This window comes from Cherax quadricarinatus, chromosome 52 (genome assembly GCF_038502225.1).
Source record: "Cherax quadricarinatus isolate ZL_2023a chromosome 52, ASM3850222v1, whole genome shotgun sequence".
NCBI classification, from domain to species: Eukaryota; Metazoa; Arthropoda; class Malacostraca; order Decapoda; family Parastacidae; genus Cherax; species Cherax quadricarinatus.
Genome location: NC_091343.1, coordinates 29,498,738 through 29,526,139, shown reverse-complemented (window position 1 = coordinate 29,526,139; position 27,402 = coordinate 29,498,738). Strand labels below are relative to the sequence as shown.

At 41.5% G+C, this 27,402-nt stretch overlaps 1 protein-coding gene across 1 annotated transcript in view; it reads left to right on the top strand.

The window, feature by feature from the left end:
* The window catches only part of LOC128696864 (nephrin-like), a 124,379-nt gene extending 112,458 nt beyond the window's left edge, over positions 1 to 11,921 (top strand). The window contains exons 9-11 of the mRNA XM_070096220.1: positions 3,369 to 4,193; positions 8,133 to 8,281; positions 10,166 to 11,921. Coding sequence (XP_069952321.1) covers positions 3,369 to 4,193; positions 8,133 to 8,281; positions 10,166 to 10,672 — 1,481 coding nt within the window. The 3' untranslated portion in view covers positions 10,673 to 11,921. The remainder of the gene's footprint in view (positions 1 to 3,368; positions 4,194 to 8,132; positions 8,282 to 10,165) is intronic.
* The last annotated feature ends 15,481 nt before the right edge of the window (positions 11,922 to 27,402 follow it).

Sequence of the window (27,402 nt, the reverse complement as noted above, 5' to 3'; positions counted from 1 at the left end):
CTCATCCTTGATCATTGTGGTTTCCATTCTGGTGGTGCATACTTCTGTATGGATCTGACAAGGAATAGTGAATGACTCCTTGCTGAGGTTACTGATTACTAATCTTAGAGACGCCTGACGTGAGTTTCCTGCGGTGTCTATACTCCGGGCTATTTACACCCAGAGATCTTGTGTGAGGATTGCAGCCTTTGCCCCTAGTGCCTGTGTACTCACCTATTTGTACTCACGTATTTGTGGTTACAATGGCCAAGACATAGCTCCTGGCCCAGCCTCTTTACTGATCTCTGTTCCCTAAAGTCCCCTCGTCTGTGACTGCTGTAGCTGTTCCTGATGCCATGCCTGCCTCTGTGTGTGCGTTTGTGTTTGTGTGTGTGAACACTCACCTATTTGTGGTTGCAGGGGTTGAGTCATAGCTCCTGGCCCCGCCTCTTCACTGATTGCTACTAGGTTCTCTCACTCCCTGCTGTGTGTGTGTGTGTATATATATATATATATATATATATATATATATATATATATATATATATATATATATATACTCACCTAGTTGTACTCTCACCTAGTTGTACTCTCACCTAGTTGTGATTGCGGGGGTCGAGTCATAGCTTCTGGCCCAGCCTCTTCAACTGGCCGCTACCCGATCATTCTACCGGCTCCGTGAGTTTTATCATACCTCTTCTTAAAGCTATGTAAGGATCCTGCCTCCACTACATCACTACCCAGGCTATTCCACTTCCTGACAACTCTGTGACTGAAAATATACTTCCTGACATCCCTGTGGTTCATCTGAGTCTTCAACTTCCAACCGTGACCCCTTGCTGCTGTGTCCCATCTCTGGAACATCCTGTCTCTGTCCACCTTGTCTATACCTGTCAGTATTTTATATGTTGTTATCATATGTCCCCTAACTCTCCTATTTCTCAATGTCGTCTGGTCGATTTCCCTTAACCTCTCCTCGTAGGACATACCTCTTAGCTCCGGGACTAGTCTTGTTGCAAACCTTTACACTTTCTCTATTTTCCTTACATGCTTGGCTATGTGACGGTTTCAAACTGGCGCTGCATATTCCAATATGGGCCTAACGTACACAGTTTACAGGGTCTTGAATGACTCCTTATTTAGATGTTGAATGCTGTTCTTAGGTTTGCCAGGCGCCCGTATGCTGCAGCAGTTATTTGGTTGATGTGCGCCTCAGATATTCCGGTGTTATACTCACACCAAGATCCTTGTCCTTGAGTGAGGTTTGTAGGCTCTGGCCCCCTAGACTCTACTCCGTCTGTGGTCTTCTTTGCCCTTCCCCAATCTTCATGACTTTGCGCTTGGTGGGGTTGAACTCCAGAAGCCAGTTTCTGGACCAGGCTTGTAGTCTGTCCAGATCCCTCTGTAGTTCTGCCTTGTCTTCGTCCGATTGAATGCTTCTCATCATCTTCACATCGTCTGCAAACAGGGACACTTCGGAGTCTATTTCTTTCGTCATGTCGTTCACAAGTACCAGAAACAGCACCGGTCCTAGGACGGATCCCCGTGGCACCCCACTCGCCACAGGTGCCCACTCTGACACCTCACCACCTACCATGACTCGCTGTTGTCTTCCTGACAGGTATTCTCTGATCCACTGTAGTGCCTTCCCTGTTATCTCTGCCTGGTCCTCCAGCTTCCGCTGGAGGAACTGTGTCAAACGCCTTCTTACAGTCCAAGAAAATACAATATACCCACCTCTCTCTTTCTTGTCTTACTGCAGTCACCCTGTCATAGAAGTCCAGTAGGTTTGTGACGCAGGATTTCCCGTCCTTGAAACCGTGCTGGCTGTCGTTGATAAGCTCATTCTCTTCTAGGTGCTCCACCACTCTTCTCCTGATAATCTTCTCCATGATCTTGTATACTATACACGTCACTGACAATGATCTGTAGTTTAATGCTTCATGTCTGTCTCTTTTTAAAAATTGGGACTATATTTGCTGTCTTCCATGCATCCGGTAGTCGTCCTGTTTCCATAGATGTGTTGAAGATAGTTGTTAGTGGTACACAAAGCGCCTCTGTTCCCTCTCTCAGGACCCATGGAGAGATGTTATCCTGCCCTATCGCCTTTGAGGTGTCTAGCTAGCTTAACAGCCTCTTCACTTCTTCCTCGGTTGTACGTGTTGTGTCCAACACTTGATGGTGCACCCCACCTCTGTGTGTGCACTTTATTGTGGGTTTGTCTGTTTGTTAAGAAAAACTTCAGGAAAGTTTGTAAATGATCCTCAACTTAGTGGCTAGTCTTTTTGTCCTCCATTTTGCTATTTACAATAAATTTTCTAATTTATTTTGTAGCATCTTATGAATTTATTAGAAGTAATCACATAACCACTTTTCGTGTTGTCTATGAATTAAATTTTAGTGTCTTCAGATTTTTTTCAAAGCTCAAATTTATTGTGAAATAAATTTTGTTGCATATCTATTTTTTTTCATATTTTCATTATTCATTTCTTTACATGAGCTCCAAAATAAAACTGAATGACCCATTGTTTCTAATATATTTTGAGAAATTATTCGCATATATCTTTCAACGTATTTAGGAATTATCTATAGAAATCTGCTACCACAAAGGACCAAAAAATGCATTTATTTGTGCTCTAAGTAAGGACGTGTTTACAATAAATTAATAACTTTTTTACTTAACCTGTTCAGTTTAACCAAGTCTTACTATACATACTTTTTACACAAACATTTGTATTTATTATTTTGCTATATTTTAATATATTAAAAATATATAATTATTTCCACACTCAAATTATGTATCAACACTGATACAAATACAGTAGTGAATCCCCTTATTGACGTGTTTCCTGAATCAGTTCTCTTATTGCGAGAAAATCTCATTTTCCGATATTTTACCTCATACTTCTAGTATCGAAAGATTTTTACATTGTACTCTTTCTTGTTTTATTTATATTAAAATATCCTGGTATAATACACCACAGACAAACGAGATTTTTCTGTATTAAAAACTTTCTTTTATATTTTGTATACTATTTTTCACTCCAGGAAACAAAATTGAATTCGAGTTGAGGCCAAAAAAACATGATAGTTAACCATGTAATTCTTCATAATATTAACCTGTTTGTAGATAGCAACATGATTATTGTACTTTAAATAAACCATAAAATATATTAAAGAATCGACCCGTGGGTTTAATCAAGAATATTCTTCTCTGATCATGTTTCACATATTATCGCTTCACTTTAATATAAATCACTTTAATATAAACTTTTCGACTCTCAGATAAATTTACTTCATCTTATATCCATGTACGACAAGTTGAACCTGGATTAAATTTTCGTGAGTAATTTGATTAGCTTGTTTTATGAATATTTTGTTACCTACAGATGCCCCTGTGTGTGCTGCTGGGCAGATCCACGTCTACGGCGCCGCAAAGAACGAGGAGGTGTTGGTCACTTGTCGTCTGGAAGCCGTGCCTCCCGTTGTTAGTTTCTTCTGGAGATTTAACAGTAGTGGTGACGTAGTTGACATTGCAGAGAATCACGTAGCCATGCAGGGACTCCAGTCCTCTCTGTCCTATGTAGCTCGTACAGAGCTGGACTATGGTACGTTACTCTGCTGGGGCAGAAATGCCCTTGGCAGACAGAAGATACCCTGCTCTTACAAGGTAGTTGCAGCTGGTAAACCCAACCCTCCTGAAAATTGTAATCTTACTAACCAGACGATGGAGACACTGAAAATACATTGTATCCCTGGCTACAATGGTGGTCTTGTGCAGTGGTTTATTATTGAGGTTTATGAGGCAGAGAATACACGACTGCTACTCAACATTACAGAAAACACCGCCCCGGTCTTTTTCTTACGAGGGCTCGAACCCGGGACTTCATACGTCATCCATGTTTACGCTGCCAATGACAGAGGTCCAAGCGAGAAAAGGTATTTAACTGGCTACACTATTAAGGACATCGCAGAGAGACGCACTGCCCAGATACGTCCTCCTCCAGAGCAGCTGGAATCCATCACTCCCATTCTGGCGGTGGTTATGGGAGTCGTGGGATCACTAGTACTGGTGGCTGTGGTGGCAGTAGGCGTGGTTAACCTCAAGAAAAAGAGACATGGAGAGAGAAAGAACATAACTCTGCCTCTGCAAACATCACTGGCTGATACTCGGGACCTTGACGACAAGAACCCCGACCTCATCCCTTTCAACGGTAAATTACTTTGATTGACGTTATCACTGATACTTAATTTCACAATATGAATGATTTAGATCCAGTATCACTCCATCATATCACAGGATCATTCTTAAATGAAATCAGGATATAAAAATAAACAGAACTGCGTTAAAATGTATGCAATAATTTCACGCACTAACACAATTATACATTCAACAAGCTAGAAGTTAACGTAATCCTAAAGTCACTATTTAGAAATGTAAAGTTAAAAACAGACTGAGCTTCATGAAGCATATTTATAAACAAATAATGGACGTTATGATGGAGAAGATCAGTGCTGTGTTCTGTTATGTAGGACGTTATAACGGAGAAGATCAGTGTTGTGTTCTGTTATGTAGGACGTTATAACGGAGAAGATCAGTGTTGTGTTCTGTTATGTAGGACGTTATGATGGAGAAGATCAGTGCTGTGTTCCGTCATGTAGGACGTTATGATGAAGAAGATCAGTGCTGTGTTCTGTTATGTAGGACGTTATAATGGAGAAGATCAGTGCTGTGTTCTGTTATGTAGGACGTTATAACGGAGAAGATCAGTGCTGTGTTCTGTCATGTAGGACGTTATGATGGAGAAGATCAGTGCTGTGTTCTGTCATGTAGGACGTTATAACGGAGAAGATCAGCGCTGTGTTCTGTCATGTAGGATGTTATAACGGAGAAGATCAGTGCTGTGTTCTGTCATGTAGGACGTTATGATAGAGAAGATCAGTGCTGTGTTCTGTCATGTAGGACGTTATGATGGACAAGATCAGTGTTGTGTTCTGTCATGTAGGATGTTATAACGGAGATCAGTGCTGTGTTCTGTCATGTAGGACGTTATGATGGACAAGATCAGTGTTGTGTTCTGTCATGTAGGATGTTATAACGGAGATCAGTGCTGTGTTCTGTCATGTAGGACGTTATGATGGACAAGATCAGTGCTGTGTTCTGTCATGTAGGATGTTATAACGGAGATCAGTGCTGTGTTCTATCATGTAGGACGTTATAACGGAGAAGATCAGTGCTGTATTCTGTCATGTAGGACGTTATAACGGAGATCACTGCTGTGTTCTGTCATGTAGGACGTTATGATGGAGAAGATCAGTATCGTGTTCTGTCATGTAGGATGTTATATAGGCGAAGATCAGTGCTATGTTCTGTCATGTAGGACGTTATGATGGAGAAGATCAGTGCTGTGTTCTGTAATGTAGGACGTTATGATGGAGAAGATCAGTGCTGTGTTCTGTCATGTAGGACGTTATGATGGAGAAGATCTGTGCTGTGTTCTGTAATGTAGGATGTTTTAACGGAGAAGATCAGTGCTGTGTTCTGTCATGTAGGACGTTATAACGGAGAAGATCAGTGCTGTGTTCTGTTATGTAGGACGTTATAACGGAGATCAGTGCTGTGTTCTGTCATGTAGGACGTTATAACGGAGAAGATCAGTGCTGTATTCTGTCATGTAGGACGTTATAACGGAGGTCACTGCTGTGTTCTGTCATGTAGGACGTTATGATGGAGAAGATCGGTATCGTGTTCTGTCATGTAGGATGTTATATAGGCGAAGATCAGTGCTATGTTCTGTCATGTAGGACGTTATGATGGAGAAGATCAGTGCTGTGTTCTGTCATGTAGGATGTTTTAATGGAGAAGATCAGTGCTGTGTTCTGTCATGTAGGACGTTATGATGGAGAAGATCTGTGCTGTGTTCTGTTATGTAAGACGTTATAACGGAGATCAGTGCTGTGTTCTATCATGTAGGACGTTATAACGGAGAAGATCAGTGCTGTATTCTGTCATGTAGGACATTATAACGGAGAAGATCAGTGCTGTATTCTGTCATGTAGGACGTTATAACGGAGATCAGTGCTGTGTTATATCATATAGGACGTTATAACGGAAAAGATCAGTGCTGTATTCTGTCATGTAGGACGTTATAACGGAGAAGATCAGTACTGTGTTCTGTCATGTAGGACGTTATGATGGAGAAGATCAGTGCTGTGTTCTGTCATGTAGGACGTTATGATGGAGAAGATCAGTGCTGTGTTCTGTCATGTAGGACGTTATGATGGAGAAGATCAGTGCTGTGTTCTGTCATGTAGGATGTTATAACGGAGAGGATCAGTGCTGTGTTCTGTTATGTAGAATGTTATAACGGAGAAGATCAGTACTGTGTTCTGTCACGTAGGACGTTATGATGGAGAAGATCAGTGTTGTGTTCTGTCATGTAGGATGTTATAACTGAGAAGATCAGTGCTGTTTTCTGTTATGTACGATATAACAGAGAAGATCAGTGCTGTGTTCTTTCATGTACGACGTTATAATGGAGAAGATCAGTGCTGTGTTCTGTTATGTAGGATATAACGGAGAAGATCAGGACTGTGTTCTGTCATGTAGGACGTTATGATGGAGAAGATCAGTGCAGTGTTCTATCATGTAGGACGTTATAACGGAGAAGATCAGTGCTGTGTTCTGTCATGTAGGACGTTATAACGGAGAAGATCAGTGCTGTGTTCTTTCATGTACGACGTTATAACGGAGAAGATCAGTGCTGTGTTCTGTTATGTAGAATGTTATAACGGAGAAGATCAGTACTGTGTTCTGTCATGTAGGATGTTATGATGGAGAAGATCAGTGCTGTGTTCTTTCATGTAGGATGTTACATAGGCGAACATCAGTGTTGTGTTCTGTCATGTAGGACGTTATGATGGAGAAGATCAGTGCTGTGTTCTGTCATGTAGGATGTTATATAGGCGAAGATCAGTGCTGTGTTCTATCATATAGGACGTTATGATGGAGAAGATCAGTGCTGTATTCTGTCATGTAGGATGTTATGAAGGAGATCAGTGCTGTGTTCTGTCATTTATGATATTATAACGGAGAAGATCAGTACTGTGTTCAGTCATGTAGGATGTTATAACAGAGATCAGTGCTGTGTTCTGTCATGTAGGACGTTATAACGGAGATCAGTGCTGTGTTCTGTCATGTAGGACGTTATAACGGAGATCAGTGCTGTGTTCTGTCATGTAGGACGTTATAACGGAGATCAGTGCAGTGTCTGTCATGTAGGACGTTATGATGGAGAAGATCAGTGCTGTGTTCAGTCATGTAGGATGTTATAACAGAGAAGATCAGTGCTGTGTTCAGTCATGTAGGATGTTATGATGGAGAAGATCAGTACTGTGTTCTGTCATGTAGGATGTTATGATGGAGAAGATCAGTGCTGTGTTCAGTCATGTAGGATGTTATGATGGAGAAGATCAGTACTGTGTTCAGTCATGTAGGACGTTATGATGGAGAAGATCAGTGCTGTGTTTTGTCATGTAGGACGTTATGATGGAGAAGATCAGTGCTGTGTTCAGTCATGTAGGATGTTATAACAGAGAAGACCAGTGCTGTGTTCTGTCATGTAGGATGTTATAACGGAGAAGATCAGTGCTGTGTTCTGTCATGTAGGATGTTATAACGGAGAAAATCAGTGCTGTGTTCAGTCATGTAGGATGTTATGATGGAGAAGATCAGTACTGTGTTCTGTCAGGTAGAACGTTATAACGGAGAAGATCAGAGCTGTGTTCTGGCAGGTAGAACGTTATAACGGAGAAGATCAGTGCTGTGTTCTGTCACCTAGGCGCCATCAAACATGAGAATTATTTTGATGAATGCATGCGAACTAATGATCAAATATCATCTTCACTCAAAGAAACGTATTTACTAATGAATCCTTATTTTATCATTTCTAAACCTCAGTCTGTTTTAAGGTAGTTTTATTTAAACTTGGAAAATTCTCTTTTATATTTGATTGTTTCTTAAGCAATTAAGAGACCGTGTGTGTTCTGAAATGAAATTATTGTAACAATAATTAACATAGGTGTTCATAACAAACAGATTTTTAATTCTTTGTCACTAAAACTGTCAGTCATGATTCATTTTTCATGTACAGGCAACAGTGAGACAGAGAACAAAAGTCCCACTACTCCTGAGGAAGGTGGATTCCGCAGCGTCCATGTCTGTACCTCCGTCCCTTATGAGAGCAATGTTTGCGGCACTTATTCCAGGACGCCTTCATCCATATCAACAACAAATCCTCAGGTCAGTCTAAGGTTGCATTGACTAGGCTGAAATCAAAAGAAACAATAAATATACTGTAAATTTATACTCATAAAAACAAAACTGGATACAATCGTACATTAGAAATATACTGTAAGATACTCCACGTTCCTCGGGTAAATAATTCATTATAATCCAGAGTGTCTACAAAACACTCCCTGAAGACACAAACAGTTAGATCCGGTGACCTCCGCAAGTGGCCTGCGAGGTCACTGGATCTGTTTGTGACTTCTTTCTTTGGGGGTATGTGAAGAGCACAGTTTACGTATCACCACTACCTGCAACCATGAACGAGCTGAAAATTTCGATCACTGAAACAGTTAGCACGATAACACCAGAAATGCTGCAGAGCGTCTGGACCGAACTGGACTATGACCTCGATGTTTGCCGAGCAACCAGAGGGGCCCACATTGAGTGTCTTTCATGCTATCCTATGCCGCATCAAACTGAATGAAATCCTGCATCTGAAGCTATTAACTCTGAAAGATTGTTACAGTAAAGTTACATGTTATACCTATTTGAAATCAGTGAGTGTTTTTGTGGCCACCTTGTATTTACATGGTAGGACCATCTAGAATGTGCAGCTAAACTATTCCACATAATGGGCAAATAATGGTAACACACGTAGTATACTTCATTAGTTTTTGTATGAACCTCACAAATTGGAAAGTATAGTAGACGGCTCTTAACGAGAATTTTTTTGTGTATGTCTTAGTAAACCTTTGTAGAGACATACAAAGTATGTGGCTGAATGGATGCTCTACAGGATGTGCCAGAGCGATTTCTCTTTTGGTATCAGTACTGTAGACTTCCATGGGCATCGTGGATACATGACCAGAATGATTGCCAGTCTCGTATATCTACAGCGTTTGGCTCTAGACATGCAGACACAATCGTATGATTACTTTTTGGAGACACAACTACACCATGACGGAGGGAAAAGCTGACTCCTGACTAATGGAAAGTTGCAAATTCCTGACGAATGGCAGTCCACCAGTTTGAAGGCTGAAAATTTATGTTGGTGGTAAGTTTTGAAGGAAGAGCAGAGTGGAGACAGAGGAGACGAAAGGGGAAGAGAGAAATATGGAAAGTGAGATAATAAAGGTTATGCTGAGGGAGCGTAGGGAAGGAGGAAACTTTGATGTAATGTAAGTGGTGATCTGTGTTGGTCATCTGCTGACGTCTTACCTCGCGTCTTCCTCTACGTCTTACCATGATCACCAACACCATCACAACCACCAACACTATAACCAACTCCACAACCACCACTATAACCAACACAAACACTACCACAACCACCAGTAAATACCACCACCACTACCTCCAAATCCACCACCACCATAACCATCACCACCTCCATCCCAGTAACTCACCACAACCACTGAAACAACTTTCTTCACCACCATCGTTACCATCACTGCCACCACCATCACCACTACCATCACTAAAACCACCACCATTGCCGCCGCCACTACCGCCGCCGCCGCCACTACCGCCGCCGCCGCCACTACCGCCGCCACCACTACCACCACCACCTCTACAGCCAGCACCAACACCACCACTATAACCACCACCACTTCCACCACCACCAATACTACTAACCAGCACCACCACTACCACTACCTCCACCGCCACCATAACCATCACCACCCCGTGGCCTAGTGGCAAAAGCCACTATATATATATATATATATATATATATATATATATATATATATATATATATATATATATATATATATATATATATATATATATATATATATGGTAAATTGCGTTCTTATAGTTTCATGACGTAGCATTAATTGTTGTCTAATGATTAACACTGTCATTTTTTCTTTATTTTTTTCTTTGTCTCTGACACAGAATCTGGAGGTGAATTATGCTGAGTTATCCTTCCCACACAGCGGCCGTCACTACCCTAATGCCAACTTCTCTCGCCGCAAGACAGAGCCCACTATATATGCCCAGATAGACCATGCCATGCCAGGTGCCCCTGTGTCTATGGGCGTTGTTCCTGTACACAGAGCTGGCAGCAGTAGACTTGTCCTGGGTTCTGCAGGTGGCCTGATAGGAAACAGCCTTGGTGGCAGTGTGGCTGGCGCAGGTACAGACATCGTGGGTGAGACAGAGGATATCAGTTTAGTGGGAATGAGTAGTAGCGTGTGTCGTGCAAGCAATATGGTAGTGGGTTCCATATGTCCTCAAGTGCCTGCTTTTGGAGGTCTGGATAATTTCGCCTACACCTTGCCCACACTTCCCCCACATGGATTTCAAGGACACTTGACGACCCCACTTATTTTACATCAAGAAAACGAACAGGTCACAGTAAAGACACCCCTCATGAACCACCACAAAGAAAGTGAAGTGTGACCCAACACCAGAAGTCTGGTCTTAGGTCACAGCTCACTGTGTAAGCCAGTATTATAATTTGGTTTACCTTGCAGAAATGTGTCAGAAACTGGTCTTGATGCCCTTTGTATAACTCTTGACTGGATCTTCAAGTTTTATCTAATTAATTTAATACTGGAACAAAAACAACAGTGCCCACCACTATAAGTTGCAACTCACCGTTGTGTATATCACAGCTGAAGACAAAATTAAATTTCTCTCGATTAATACAGGTTGTAAACAAAACAAAATTCAGTACATGGATTACTTAACTAATATTGTTCTGTAATTGTGTTTCGTAAATATTAAATGTGGAGAGCAACCACATTTATAATACTGAAGCAAATCTGAAAGACTTCAGCCTCTAACCCTACACACAGATTTATAAATTTGTATACATTGATCTGTGAGTTAAAATGTTAATGAGCGTCAACTGAGACTTAATCTGCCGAGGAAACTATATGATTTACCGAATGAAAATTTTTATTGTGAGATCAAGACTCATTAGTTGATGGGCTGTGTAACCCACGCGGGTTATATAGCGCCTCCATGATGTGAAGAAATCAAGTTTTATTCGAGGACGGGAAAGTAGTTCCAATTCCTTTGATCGAGAGCCCTTCAACATCAATGAGCCCCTATGAAAGATCAAAACAGTCACTAAATTAAAAATATATTTAATTTTTGTTGAAGCCATACAGCGCCTAGGAAATGGGAAGAAATTATACTTGATCTAGGGAATGGAAGAGTAGCTCCACTTCCTTGAATGAAGAGCATTTCACAAACAACAATTCAACCTTCTCTGAGGGGGTTATTTTTCAAGAAAAATCTGAATGATTTCATAAACTCACATTAATAATAATTCTGATTCGTCCTAAAAAATATTCCTCTATTGTTTTCACGATTATTCAAATTTAATTGATAAAACTTTGTCATATGCAGTAATTCTTACCATCAAAAGATTTCAGATAATGCATCTAAGAACTCTATTGTAGATAATGAGATGGACTTAAAAACTTAATTTCTTGTGCATTCTTCCATATATGGGAGTCAGAGAGTCGCCAGACAGGTGGGTGAAAGATGAGGTGATCCAGAGAACAGACGAAGGTAAGAAAAAGGTTGCATGTTGAAGTGTGTATGGAGAGAATGTTGTAGATGAATGGTTCAGAGAACCGACACGTTGATAAAGTAGACACATGTGCAACTCTTGGTCATCTTTATTGAGGAAACGTTTCGCCACACAGTGGCTTCATCAGTCCATATAAAGGAGAATGGTGAAGAACAGGAGGAGTTTTAGGGACTGATTACCTGAAACTCCTCCTGTTCTTCATCATTCTCCTTTATATGGGCTGATGAAGCCACTGTGTGGCGAAACGTTTCCTCAATAAAGATACCCAAGAGTTGCACATGTGTCTAATTTATCGGAGAGAATGTTGTTTATCTGTGGAGGCAAAGACTGTAAAGTAAACAAAGAGATTAATGGTAATAACTCTGGGTTTGAGACATCAGTTTTAAATATTACAGACGCCGCTGAGGGCTCTTGATCCGAAGAATTAGAATTACCCTCCATTTTTTTGGATTTAATTTCATTACCTCCCACTTCCCTTTAGCTTTAATACTTCCCGCTAAAAGACTAATGTTGATAATTTAAATGAGTCAGCGAAGAGGACGTTGAAAGCTTCGAAGACGTCATGTGAGGGAGCAATTTATGGTGTAAATGTTTTTAAATAGTTCGTCTCGTAGAAATGTAAGACGATGTAGGGTTACGTAAGGTATTATGCAGGAGACAGAAGAGTGGTTAGTAAGGTGATTAGGGCATTTAGTGAGTATAGAGCCGAATAGGATTACCAAGAAGCCATGTAATTCCGCGGTGGAAAGAAGGGAAAATGAAGTTGCCTGAGAAAGGCTTATAGGAAGGCTGTGAAGGAGGTTTCAGGTGGAGGGAACTTGAGAATTTACGAGTGGTTGAGCATATTGTATCAGTGTGTACATGATGAAAATACTTCTGAAGGATTATAGAGAAATTTGTGAGCCAGACTTGAATCCTGGAGGTGGACAGCACAGCGTGGAGGGATCTTACTTTACAATTAGGAGGGTAATTTTGATAGTGATGTGTGATGAATGATGAATGTCTTCATTTTGGATCAACCCACTTTATTTTAAGATGGATGGTGTCGTAAAAAAAATGCATAAAGTAATATTAAAAAGTCTTCCCTTTTTGACTCAAGAAATCGTAATGACACGATTGCAAACAAACCATACCCCGGCCGGGATTGAACCCGCGGTCATAGAGTCTCAAAACTCCAGCCCGTCGCGTGAGCCACTTGACCAGCTAGCCACAATAAGATTCGTCCAACTAGGTATACCTAGTTGGATGAATCTTATTGTGGCTAGCTGGTCTAGTGGCTAACGCGACGGGCTGGAGTTTTGAGACTCTATGACCGCGGGTTCAATCCCGGCCGGGGGTATGGTTTTCTTCCCTTTTTACTGTGGATTTGTTGGATGAGGTTAGTCACAACTTATGTTCAATAAGACGAATATGTCTTTTAATGTATATACACCGCGATGTGTATGTCTGACAGTGTATATACAGTGAAATTTTACTTAAATTCCCATTATGGTAGTGTTGTTCTTAAATGTTCAACAGAACCAATAAGAAATGATTATCGAGATATCCTTAAAGTTTAACAAACTGACTGACAAGTTTAATATAAGATCAGAAAACTATTGGTGTTAAGGTTTTATAGCCCAGATACAAAAAACTATGTAAAAATAATGATAGAAATGAACATAATGATAATTGCGATGAGTTTGACAAGAGGTTTCAAGTGTAGTGGAAAACTTATAAGCTTTCCTACTCAGTGCTGTTTAACCCTTGTGGTTTAGCGCTTCTTTTGATTATAATAATAATATGAGCGTTCCATTCACTTATTGGTTTGAATAAAGTTTGCTAATACAGATGCAGTTGACAGCAAGTGGGTCATTAAGGCTGAAAAACACGTGGATAATAATCTCTAAGAGATTAATTTAATCCCTAACTTAGGAGTACATGCATATTTCTTTCTGTACTCATCCAGTGAGCAGGAAATGATAGCGAGTAATTTTCATCGATTGTAAATGTAGAGTCGAAGAAGATTTTAACATACTAGCTCAGTGCCATCTGGTCGTCACTGCACCAACACACAAGTAACTTTCTCAGTGTTGGCCAGTTAACCCGATCAGCCTGAGACAGTTTCGGTCGATATCAGAGTCAAGGGAGTGAATGAGAGTTGCACAGTACAAATGCTTTTAGCTGGAAAACGTATTTTTTTCTGAATATAGTAAGTACTATGTACTCTGACGCACACTCTGCATCAAGTACATAGTACTTAAGCTATACAGCCAGTGGGATCTAGCCGAGTGGCAAGTACTAAGTACTTTGATGTAAAGTGTGTAGGTTCGAATCTTGCTCTGAACTAAGAGATAATGTTTGTGTGAATATATATATATATATATATATATATATATATATATATATATATATATATAATATATATATATAATGTCTGTGTGTGTGTGTATGTGTGTGTGTATGTATTATTAACACATCGGCCGTTTCCCACCAAGGCAGAGTGGCTCGAAAAAGAAAAACCTTCACCATCATTCACTCCACTGTTTTGCCAGAGGCGTGCTTTACACTACAGTTTTTAAACTGCAACATTAACACCCCTCCTTCAGAGTGCAGGCACTGTACTTCCCATCTCCAGCACTCAAGTCCGGCCTGCCGGTTTCCCTGAACCCCTTCATAAATGTTACTTTGCTTACACTCCAACAGCACGTCAAGTCCTAAAAACCATTTGTCTCCATTTGCTCCCGTCTAACACGCTTACGCACGCTTGCTGGAAGTCCAAGCCCCTCGCACACAAAACCTCCTTTACACCCTCCCTCCAACCTTCCCTAGGCCGACCCCTACCCCGCCTTCCTTCCACTACAGATTTATACACACTCGAAGTCATTCTGTTTCGTTTCATTCTCTCTACATGTCCGAACCACCTCAACAACCCTTCCCCAGCCCTCTGGACAACAGTTTTGGTAATCCCGCACCTCCTCCTAACTTCCAAACTACGAATTCTCTGCATTATATCCACACCACACATTGCCCTCAGACATGACATCTCCACTGCCTCCAGCCTTCTCCTCGCTGCAACATTCATCACACATGCTTCACACCCATATAAGAGCGTTGGTAAAACTATACTCTCATACATTCCCCTCTTTGTCTCCAAGGACAAAGTTCTTTGTCTCCACAGACTCCTAAGTGCACCACTCACCCTTTTCCCCTCATCAATTCTATGATTTACCTCATCTTTCATAGACCCATCCGCTGACACGTCCACTCCAAAATATCTAAATACATTCACCTCCTCCATACTCTCTCCCTCCAATCTGATATCCAATCTTTCGTCACCTAATGTTTTTGTAATCCTCATAACCTTACTCTTTCCTATACTCACTTTTAATTTTCTTCTTTTACACACCCTACCAAATTCATCCACCAACCTCTGCTACTTCTCTTCAGAATCTCCGAAGTGCAAAGTGTCATCAGCAAAAAGCAACTGTGACAACTCCCCTTTGTGCTTGATTCTTTATCTTTTAACTCCACACTTCTTGCCAAGACCATCGCATTCGGTCCTCTTACAACCCCATCCATAAATATATTTAACAATCACGGTGACGTCACACATCCTTGTCTAAGGCCTACTTATACTGGGAAATAATCTCCCTCTTTCCCACATACTCTAACTTGAGACTCACTATCCTCGTAAAAACTCTTCACTGCTTTCAGTAACCTACCTCCTACACCATACACTTGCAACATCTGCCACATTGCCCCCCTATCCACCCTGTCATACGCCTTTTCCAAATCCATAAATGCCACAAAAGCCTCTTTAGCCTTATCTAAATACTGTTCATTTATATGTTTCACTGTAAACACTTGGTCTACACACCCCCTTACTTTTCCTAAAGCCTCCTTGTTCATCTCATCTGGTTTCAGTCTTACTCTTAATTCTTTAAATAATAACTCTACCATACACTTAACCAGATATACTCAACAGACTTCCCTGTAAATTTTTGCGCTCTCTTTTGTCCCCTTTGCCTTTATACAAAGGAACTATGCATGCTCTCTGCCAGCCCATAGGTACCTTACCCTCTTCCACTCCAAAACTATATCCCCAGCTGCCTTACCTTCTTTCTACCCACTTCCTCACGAACTTCCCCCACACTGACAACTGGCTCTTCCTCACTCCTACAAGATGTTATTCTTCCTTGCCCTATACACGAAATCACAGCTTCCCTATCTTCGTCAACATTTAACAATTCCTCAAAATATTCGCTCTATCTTCCCAGTACCTCTAACTCTCCATTTAATAACTCTCCTCTCCTATTTTTAACTGACAAATCCAGTTGTTCCCTAGGCTTCCTCTACTTGTTAATCTCACGCCAAAACTTTTTCTTACTTTTAACAAATTTTGTTGTTAACATCTCACCCATTCTCTCATTTCTCTCTTTTTACATTGCTTCACCACTCTCTTAACCTCTCTTTTTATCTCCATATACTCTTCCCTCCTTGCATCACTTCTACTTTGTAAAAAAACTGTCATATGCTAGCATTTGCTCCCTTAGTACTCTCTTTACATTATCATTCCACCAATCGCTCCTCTTCCCTCCTGTTATATGTATATATATATATATATATATATATATATATATATATATATATATATATATATATATATATATATAATTTATATATAGGGAAGTACCACCTCTATAGCTGGAATGGGGACCCTCATCCTCAGAGAAGACAATAAACGTACCTCAGGGAAAACTCAAGGTTCTCCCTGGAGCTGTTCGAATATTTTCTTCTCTTACCACCCCCTATATATTATATTCTATGAGAACATTTATTAATAAACATAATACATTTATAGAAAAACACAAACATGAACACAATGGTACAATGTATTAGAGATAATGAATTTCCTCCAGCTCCTCCGAAGCCAGACGTGAGCCAAGTATGTAGCAAGCATTTCCCCTCTGGATGGCCATGCTGAGGCACTGGAACATGAAAGTGGCTGCAATTGGGTCCCTGGGGGTGTCGATGAGCCTGGAACCCAGTTCTTTAAGGAAACGTGTGGCATTTTTTCCCCATGATCCCAAGGTCTCTGATACCACTGGGACAAATTGATACTGTTGGCTTATGTCCCTGTACTTGCTGATCTTGTACTCCTCCCTGTGGTCAGCAGCTCCTCCCTGTCGCCCAACACTGATGGATCTAGGTGTCAGCCAGTGTGGACACACAGGTATAGTCCCATGCTAAGAGCTTGCTATTCTTCCAAGGATAGATGGTGATCCTACCGGGGCGGTTTGCTGGGTTGTGGGTATTGCTGGCTGCTAGTGATCAGGGCTCCCTCTCGGCTGGGCATCCAGCTGTAGCAAGGGTCGTTGACCTCATTGTGTCTTGCATGCCAGCCCTTGGTTTTGGAACAGTTAAGACCATGTAGACCATATTGGTCTGCTTGCGCTTCGCCGCAAATACACGTATATTCTGTGTGAATTGGGGTAGCAAGGCGCAGAGCCACTGCAATACAGAGGGTCTTAGGGTCGAGTCGCGTTCCCATTGCCGATATGGGAACTGTTTGGAGGAAGTCCCCAGAGTGATGTGCGCTCACAGTCTGGAGACGGGCAGTCTCCCTATCTGATGTTGCAGCCCTGAGTATGTTGGCAAGCACCTTTTCAGTGATTGGGCCATCCCAACTTGACTGTTTTGGGCCAGTGCTGCACTAGGGTTTAGTGCTGGAGCAGCAAGAGTCTCTCATTCAGTGATGGCATTGGCATAGCTAGGATCCTGTATTCCTGCTGAGTCACTGAGGTTATCAGGAAGAATTTGTCTTATCAACTCGTTTGATGGTATGGAAGAGGATAGGAAAGCTGGTAGAGCAACCTGGGAGGATCTGCGTACTCCTAGCTCCCCAAGCCTGACCAGCAGTGAGGCTTGCAACCACTGTCCATCTTCAAGGGAAAGATTTAATACACTCTCTAGCATGGTCTGAAGGAGTCATATTCCTTGAGATTTGGACTGCTGAAGGCTGGGGAGCATCTCAGAAAGTAGGTAAGTTTTGGGATTGACAAGCACCTGGTGAGTAGGTAGAAGGCATCGTGTGTGTCAATGTCTTTCATCATGCTTTCCATCGTCCGGAGGGTTCAGACTTTTTTTTCTAGGATCAGATCAATGGCAATGAACCCAAGAGGAGCACCAAGGAGAGTGCTATTGGCTGGATCAATGGTTCGTGCTCCTGGTAAAACGGCGTTAATATTCTGGATCATGTCGATTGGTAGAAACTATTTCACATTTGGTGGGGTTTAAAGAAAAGCCCAGGCTTTCTCCCATGTCTTCAATTTTACTGATGTCCTCTAGGAGAGATTCTGTTGTGCCAGCTAGGGTACCATCATCCAAGAACCAGATACTGAGCTCGCTGGAGAGTGCTTCTGTGACTTCCTTGATGACCAAACAGAATAGAAAGGGGGCGAGAGGGTCCCCTTGTTGCACTCTCTCACATGAGTCAATTTCATGGTCCCCAAACAATAGTTTGGAAGTCACACTATAACACGATTCTATGAAGGGATAAAGGGAAGGGAAGTTTCTATAAACTGCTTGGAGAGCAGCATCCCTTCTGACTGAGTTGAAAGCATTGGCAAAGTCCAATTTGACCAAGGCTTTTTCATCGGACATGTTTTTTATATATACTCGCGCTGCGTGGGCAGCTGCTTCACAGCCCTGTTAAACACCGAAACCGAGCTAAGTTGGTTTCAGCACTGCAGCAGCCTTTTGACTCACCCTTCTTACTGCAGCCATTGCGACTAGGCGCCAAAGGATGTTGCCCACTGCAATGGGCCTGATTCCGCCATCCTTTTTCCGGAGGGCACACAATGAGGCACCAAAGAAAAGGGGTCTGATGGCCTCTGGGACACTGCCAGCCAGGCACAGGTTGGAAAATTTGGCGAGTTCAGACAGCAGCCTCTCTGAAACATCACCAAGTGCTGGATTGAATATTTGTTTTAAGTATTGAGGCCTTAAACCTGTGAAACCTCTTGTTGAGCCTGTAGAAATGACATAGCTTTATACACATCCATCCTGTAAGGTTAGATATTCTTCGCCTGCTGCAATGTCAGGGAGATCAATGTTGGTACTGGGAGCCCTGGGTGGATGTTTGTCCTTCAGAGAAATGGTATCCTCACTGGTTATAAGCCTCAGAGCTCCAGTAGTATTACCCTCTTCTATTTTTTTTTTTTTTTTGCTAATTTGGGCTCTGATTTTTGAGGCGTCGGGTGTTCTGTTGTTGGCATTTGCCCGGCTGGTGTTTGTCGCCCTAGGGGGGAGACGGACGAGGTTGTCATCCCTTGGGAATGCATTTATTGCCCTAAAAACATGTGTTGCTAGTGACTTGTCCCTCCTTGGTGGGACAGACAAACATGCATTGCCGAAAAGCAGCAGGCTGTGCCAGGATCTGTTGTTTTAAGGAGCATCGTTGACTTTCTTCAGAAGGTGAGTGAATTTGCTAGCAGCTTGAGGGCGAGCTGCTTTGGGGATGTGTGTCAGTCCTGGTGGATGTTAATTTGATTGCAGATTTGAGGTCCTCTGTAGAGGTGAAGTCACGGTAGCTGTCAGCGCTGTCTGCTGGGAGGGGCTGTTGGTTGTTCTCATTTGGAGTTCTCCTGGAGCCTAGACATCCATTGTGTGCACAGATGTTGCCAGTTGAGGGATTAAGTGCACATTCCCTGTAGCACACCCGACAGATGCCTCGTGAACGACAACTTTGGCTCTCTCGTGAAGATTCCTGGGAACCCGCGATTACTCGTGACATTGCTGATATCGTGGGGGTGGGAGGGCGCCAGCTGTGGGGTGACCGGTGAAAGACAGCAGGGATGCATGGGGCATGAGGGAGGGGGAGTAGCAAGCGGCAGAACTTGTAATTGGTGGGACACAAAACGGCAATACCCTTGGTCAGGAAGTCATTGGGCCTAGGCTAGGATGAGGGGAGGGGATAAGGGATGGAGGGCAGAGGGAGTGGCCCTGTGTGTTCCCTCAAGATGCACATCACTGACTAAATTTTGCTAATTGTTATGTACTTATTGTTCCATTTAGAAGAAACCCTCGCCATTCGGCACACTAACCACCATGCTCACACTATTAACCGAGGTGTTCTTCTGTTCACCATCCAATGACGGTGTCGTGAGCGGCCACTTCCTCCCCCAACCCACGACCCCGGCCGGACACAGATGTAAACAAAACCTCCTCCACACCACCACTGGCAGGATCCCCTCACCACCGCTACTCCCCAAATCCCAACATGCACACTGTACTCTCAATGAGAAGCAATGGTCTGATGCAGAGGATTGTCACAATTCTGTAATCTCCGGTGGATACTCACGATGATATCTGCCGAAACTGGCAACTGGCCCGCGTAAACCATGTTGGTTCTTGGTTTACACACAATGTATGGAGCACCACAAACTGGCTCCCTCTCTCCATGCCGACAAGTGTATATATCACACACACACACAAGACAATCCACGGGGGGTGGAAATCTTTAGTTCAAGTACTTTCACGCTTCTCAGTATGTCATCATGAGCAATTCAATATTGTAAGGCAGCAACTGAAGGAGTGAGGGGAAATTTTCTCAGAGTAGCAGAGAGTGGGTTTGTCACCAGCTGCAGCCTTTCCTGGAATGTGAGCCAAGGGTTGGTGCCACCCCACACCGTCACCATCCCCGTCCTTCCATATGGGGTAGAAGGGTTTTGAGAAGCCAAAAATGAAATTAGAAGATATAATAGCCAGCCGCAAACTTTTCTAGTTGCTTTGAACAGGTTATGTGACTAATGAAAATGCATTTCTCAATGGATACTATATATATATATATATATATATATATATATATATATATATATATATATATATATAGATGGGGTCCACCTCTGGTGTAAATTGTGGGACCCATAGCCTCGGAGAAGTGGATAAAAAGGCTTCAAGGAAGAATATTTGGATTTCTTCCTGAAGCCGTTTGAATATTCCACTTCCCCTACCACCCCATCTTTTAATATATATTTTTTTTACCAATAGGAATATTTTATTACATAATATGGTACACAAGATTTAAGAAATACATTGTTGATATAAAGGTGGCATATAAGATACATGTTGTTATGTGTGTATCACCGATTATAAGGCGAAATGTGCTCTTTGTCTGTTTAAATGTCCTGGTCTGGGATACTCGAATATTCACAGGGGTACTCTGAAGTATCTCTTTATATTGTCTACCAGCCTTCTCAGTATCGATTAATATGCCTTCAGAATCTTCTACGCCATTCTGATAATATTTCTATGATCCAAATTTCTACTTCTAATATCCTTTAACCTCACTATCTATGTCATCAGGCAATCTTGTCTACCTCTCAATGTATGGCACAGTAACAGCTAAACGTGTTATATAACCATTCAGAACTGACAATGCATGATATTTTGGTGCGTAGACACAGGGTGAGCATCGCCAATCCATCGTGAAACCACGTGGCATAATGTGATTTTGTATAAAATTGTTGTTTAAGGTTGAGTACAACAGTGTCTACTAGATAGCTATCGAGCTTGTATAACCCATATCTTGAGTTATATATAGCATTCCTGTCATGTTTCAAGAGAGAAGATTTTATTATGTTTCTATGGCAGAACTGTTTGGTACAATAATCTGAGCACCAGCCTACCCCGGTGGATGATCACTGGAACTAATGTTCCCAGCCCTGACTCAGTATTTATGTTGGGCTATTCTGGTTTGCAGGAGTTTACATGACTGACCAATACATGAGAGAGGATACTGAGTACATGTGGCCTTGTAAACCCCACCAACTTTGTTAGAGGGTGTGTTTTTAATCAGCCTTTGTTTCACAGTCTAAAGAGCTAAAGATATCCACCGCCATGGCATGTCTTGCATAGTTAAGCTCGCCTGTCTGCGATTGTTTGCAATATATATATATATATATATATATATATATATATATATATATATATATATATATATATATATACTCAGGAGATTTCCTGTTAGCTGTTCCCAATTCCTTCCTGGGCACTCGACTAGATCCCAAGGCATTCGGATTGGTGTTGCTCTTCGCCTAGCCGCCCCCATCCTCACCGAACATAGGTGTATTTGCAGCAGGGCGACAGCTGATCAATTCGGACTTCATGGTCTCGTGTGTCACACAGCAGAAGGGAAATATGCCAGACATGAGGAGGTCAATGACATCATAAAGAGAAGCCTCGCCACAGTCCGTTGCCCAGATCAACAGGAACCCCAAGTACAGAGGTCTGACGGAAGTCAAAAGCGTCCTGATGGAGCCACTATGCTACCTTGGAAGGATGGATAGCAGATTGCCTGGGACTTCACCTGTGCCGCCACACTGGCAGACACCTACTTGCCATACTCCGTAGTGGAAGGAGGTGGAGCTGCCAGCCACAGGGAGACCCAGAAGATCCGCAAATATGAAGACCTTCCCTCTTGTTATAACTTCAACCCAATAGGGTCGAAGACCCTTGGAGCATGGGGCAAGTGTGCTCTAAAGTTCCTCAAAGAGTTGGGTGAAAAGCTCATCATAGAAACCAAGGACCACAGGGCGACCAGCTTCCTCTATCAGAGACTCAGTGTTGCGATCCAGAGAGGAAATGCCTGCAGCATTCTGGGCACGTGGCCCACCGCCGGGGAGCTGGACAAAGTGTTCGAGATGTATCTCTGAGTTATCTATGTTGTTTTACTTTCTATTGTATCTTTGTGAATGTTTTGTGAAGGTTTTTCTTCTTAATAATTCTTGTTCTTTATTTCCTCTATTCTCCATGGGTAAGTGGAAAAGAATCCTTCGTAAGCCATGCATGTCATATGAGGCGACTAAAATGCTGGGAACAATATGCTGGTAACTCCTTCTCTAGAAAATACTAGAAAAGAGAATTTTTTTTATAAAACTAGGATGCTTGAATGTGCAGGGATGTAGTGCAAATGATAAGAGAGAGATGTTTCCTAATGTTATGAATGAAAAGAAGTTGGATGTCTGAGCTCAAAGCAAAATGAAGCTGAAGGGGGTAGATGATTTTCAGTGGGGAGATATAAATTGGATAAAGTCAGGAGTTTCTGAGAGAGCTAGAGCTAAGGAAGGGATAGCAATAATGTTGAAGGATCAGTTATAATAGGAGAAGAAGGAATATCAATGAATAAATTCAAGGATTATGTGGATTAAAATAAGTGTTGGATGTGAAAAGTGGGTCATAATAAATGTGTATGCAAGTGGAGAAGAGAGAAGTGTACAGGAGAGAGAGTTTCGGAGAGGTTAAGCAAGTGTTTAGGAACTTTTGAACCAAGTGAGAGAGTAATTGTTGTAGGGGACCTTAATGCTAAAGTAGGAGAAACATTTAGAGAGGGTGTGGTAGGTAAGTTTGGGGTGCCAGGTGTAAATGATAATAGGAGCCCTTTGATTGAACTTGTATAGAATGGTGTTTGGTTATAGGGCGTAATGACAATAGTTTGTTGTACTATAGATTGGTAAATTAAAGACTGTTGAGTAGACTTCAGGATGTACATGTTTATAAAGGGGCCACAGATATATCAGATCACTTTTTAGTTGCAGCTTCACTGAGAGTAAAAGGTAGATGGGAGACAAGGAAAATAGATGCAGCAAGTAAGAGAGAGGTGAAAGTTTATAAACTAGAGGAGACAGTAAGGTAAGGCATAAACAACTATTGGAGGATCGATGGGTTAGTGAGAGTATAGGCAATTTAGTCAAAGATATAAGGGGTAGGTTTAAAAATGTAGTGTTAGAGTGTTCAGCACAAGCTTGTGGTTACAGGAAAGTGGGTGTAGGAAGGAAGTAGAACGATTGGTGGAATGATGATGTAAAGAGAGTAGTAAGGGAGAAAAAGTTATCATATGAGAGGTTTTTACAAGGTAGAAGTGATTCAGGGAGAGAGGAGTATACGGAGAGAAAAAGAGAGCTTAAGAGAGTGGGAAGCAATGTAAAAAGAGAGGAAATGAGAGTGAGATCAATAAACTGAGGAAGCCTAAGGAACGAATTGATTTGATAGTTAAAAATAGAAGTGGAGAGTTATTAAATGGAGAGTTAGAGGTAATGGGGAGATGGAGAGAATATTTTGAGGAATTGTTAAATGTTGATGAAGATAGGGAAGCTGTGATTTCGTGTATAGGGCAAGGAGGAATAACATCTTGTAGGATGAGGAAGAGCCAGTTGAGAGTGTGGGGAAAGTTCATGGGGCAGTGGGTGAAATGAAAGGGAGTAAGGCAGCTGGGATTGATGGGATAAAGACTGAAATGTGGGGTTATAGTTTAGGAGTGGTTAGTGGTTTTATTAATAAATGAATGGAAGAGGGTAAGGGACCTATGAATTGGTAGAGAGCATGCATAATTCCTTTGTATAAAGGCAAAGCAGCGGAGAAGAGTGCAAAAATTATAGGGAAATAAGTCTGTTTAGTATGCCTGGTAAAGTGCATGGTACAGTTATTACTGAAAGAATTACGAGTACATCGAGAGTAGGACAGCAGATGAACAAGGAGGCTTTAGGAAAGGAAGGAGGGAAGGGTGTGTAGACCAAGTGTTTACAGTGAAACATATAGGTGAACGGTATTTAGATAAGGGTGAAGTGGTTTTTATGGCATTTATGGATTTGGAAAAGGCGTATGACAGGGTGGATAGGGGGGCAATGTGGCAGATGTTGCAAATGCATGGAATACTAGTTAGGTTGCTGAAAGAAGTGAAGAGCTTTTCCGAGGATAGTGAGGCTCAGGTTAGAGAATGTATTAGAGAGGGAAATTATTTCCAATTAAAAGTAGGCCTTAGACAAGGATGTGTGATGTCACTATGGTTGTTCAATATATTTATAGATGGGGATGTAAGAGAAGTGAATTCTCGGGTGTTCACAAGAGGTGTTGGGTTAAAAGATAAAGAATCAAACACAAAATGAGAGCTGCAACAGTTGCTCTCTGCTCATGACACTGTGCTTTTGGGATAATCTGAAGAGAAGTTGCAGAGGTTGGTGGATGAGTTTGTTAGGGTATGTTAAAGAAGAAAATTGAAAGTGAATATAGAAAAGAGTAAGGTGATGAGGATAACAAAAACAATAGAGCATGAGAAAGAACACTGCAGCAGGCCTACTGGCCCATGCGGGGCAGGTCCATGTCAACCCCCGGAAAGATTGGATATCAGATTGAAGGTAGAGAGTATGTAGGAGGTGAATGTGTTCAGAGATTTGGGAGTTAACTTGTCAGCAGATGGGTTTATAAAGGATGAGGTTAACCATAGAATTGATGAGGGAAAAAAAGGCGAGTGGTGCATTGAAGTATTTGTGGAGACAAAAAACTTATATATGGAGGCAAAGAATAAATGTATGAAAGTGTAGTGGTACCAACTCTCTTATATAGGTGTGAAGATTTGGTTGTAAATGCTGCTGTGAGGAGGTGATTGGAGGCAGTGGAGATGCCCTGTCTAAGGGCAATGTGTTGTGTAAATATTATGCAGAGAATTGTATAGCCCTTGTGGCTTAGCGCTTCTTTTTGATTATAATAATAATAATAATATGCAGAGAATTCGGAGTGTGGAAATTAGAAGGTGTGGACTTAATAAAAGTATTAGTCAGAGGGCTGAAGAGGGGTTGTTGAGGTGGTTTGGTCATTTAGAGAGAATGGATCAAAGTAGAATGACATGGAGAGCGTATAAATCTGTAGGGGAAGGAAGGCGGGGTAGGGGTCGTGCTCGAAAAGGTTGGAGGGAGGAGGTAAAGGAGGTTTTGTGGGCGAGGGGCTTGGACTTCCAGCAAGCGTGCGTGAGTGTGTTAGATAGGAGTTAATGGAGACGAATGGTTTTTGGGACCTGACGAGCTGTTGGAGTGTGAGCAGGGTAATATTTAGCGAAGGGATTCAGGGAAACCGGTTATTTTTAAATAGCCGGACTTGAGTCCTGGAAATGGGAAGTACAATGTTGCCTGCACTTTAAAGGAGGGGTTTGGGATATTGGCAGTTTGGAGGGATATGTTGTGTATCTTTATAAATGATTTTAAACTGTTGTATTCTGGCTCCTCTACAAAAGCAGTGATTATGCATGAATGAGGTGAAAGTGTTGAATGATGAAAGTATTTTCTTTTTTGGGATTTTCTTTCTTTTCGGCTCACCCTGCCTCGGTGGGAGACGGCCGACATTATATATATATATTTATATATATATATATATATATATATATATATATATATATATATATATGTCGAACCTGCACACACTGCATGAAAATAATGTTTGTAAATAATTTCGCTCTCTTGCGAAATAAAACCACATTCGGTATTGATAGCTCTCTACGGAAGCCTATAATTAATGGAAAAAACTGGTATTAAAGTGACTATGGCGCATTGTATGTGTTAATGTAATTTTGATCATTCTGTAGTATGCTCATTCTGATTTAACAAAGTGTTTCATATAATTCTTGTTTTTTTCTGATCCATTCCTTCTAATATTTTCTTGCAAGGAATATTGCTGTTTAATGTGGATTACGGACTCCAGAGTTTGTAATTATGTTTATCTACCAGAGTCATCCTTGCAGCCTGCCAACACAGTAATTACTCTGATATACTACAAATTACGTACACCCCTCCGAAGGGGGTAATTTTTTGAGAGTTTTCCCCTTTTCTTATAATTTTGAAGCATATTGACAGTTGGTAATTTAAAGGCACTTTCAGAAGTGGAGGCGTTCATTATATATCCCACTTACAATGAGATTTTATCAAATACACAGAAATTACCAAGAATCCTGACGACTGGTCAGGCCAAAGTGAGGTCATTACTAATGTCAGATGTTACCAAGCAAGGCTGGGGACAGGAACTTGAAGTAAGATCAAGATCCCAAGATGAATAATGAATTTTACTAATGTAAACTTTTCCCTGTACTGTTTTATAGTTTTGATACAGTGAATTGTGGGGGCTTAGGTATATAATTTTTTCACTTCCATTATCATGATATATCAGGTGTACTTTATCAGTCCATTAGTCTGAGAGCAGCTTAACAACGATCTCTCACACTGTGCGTTTCAATCAGCGTAAATACTTGTGTTCTGAAAGTTGTCTCCATATCTCGGGCTGCTTCAGAAATACATAATTTGTTACGACACCTGTTTGGGATGCTACAATTTTTTATCCCCTCAAGGAAGGTTCCTTGATGTTGGTGAGGGGCTCTTGATTTAGGGAATTGGATCTGTGCTCCAGTTCCCCGAATTAAGCCTGAATGCCTTCCACATCCCCCCCCCCAGGCGCTGTATAATCCTCCGGGTTTAGCGCTTCCCCTTGATTATAATAATAATACAATTTTTTATGTGGGGGTTTTACAAGGATGAAATTTTAGCAAAGTTAATTCTACATTTCGTGAGAGTTTAAGTATCTTCAATTTTTACAAAGGAAAATTATAGCAGTCTATATAATGGATCTAAAACATAATAGAAAAATGAAACAGCAAATGATTTTTAGTAACGCCTTCACGAACACAAATACACATGTAAATTGCGCGACACAAAACTGCGAGAGTAAGCCATCGTAACACACACTCGCAACATATGGAACTTGTCAGACACTGCAACATCATGGA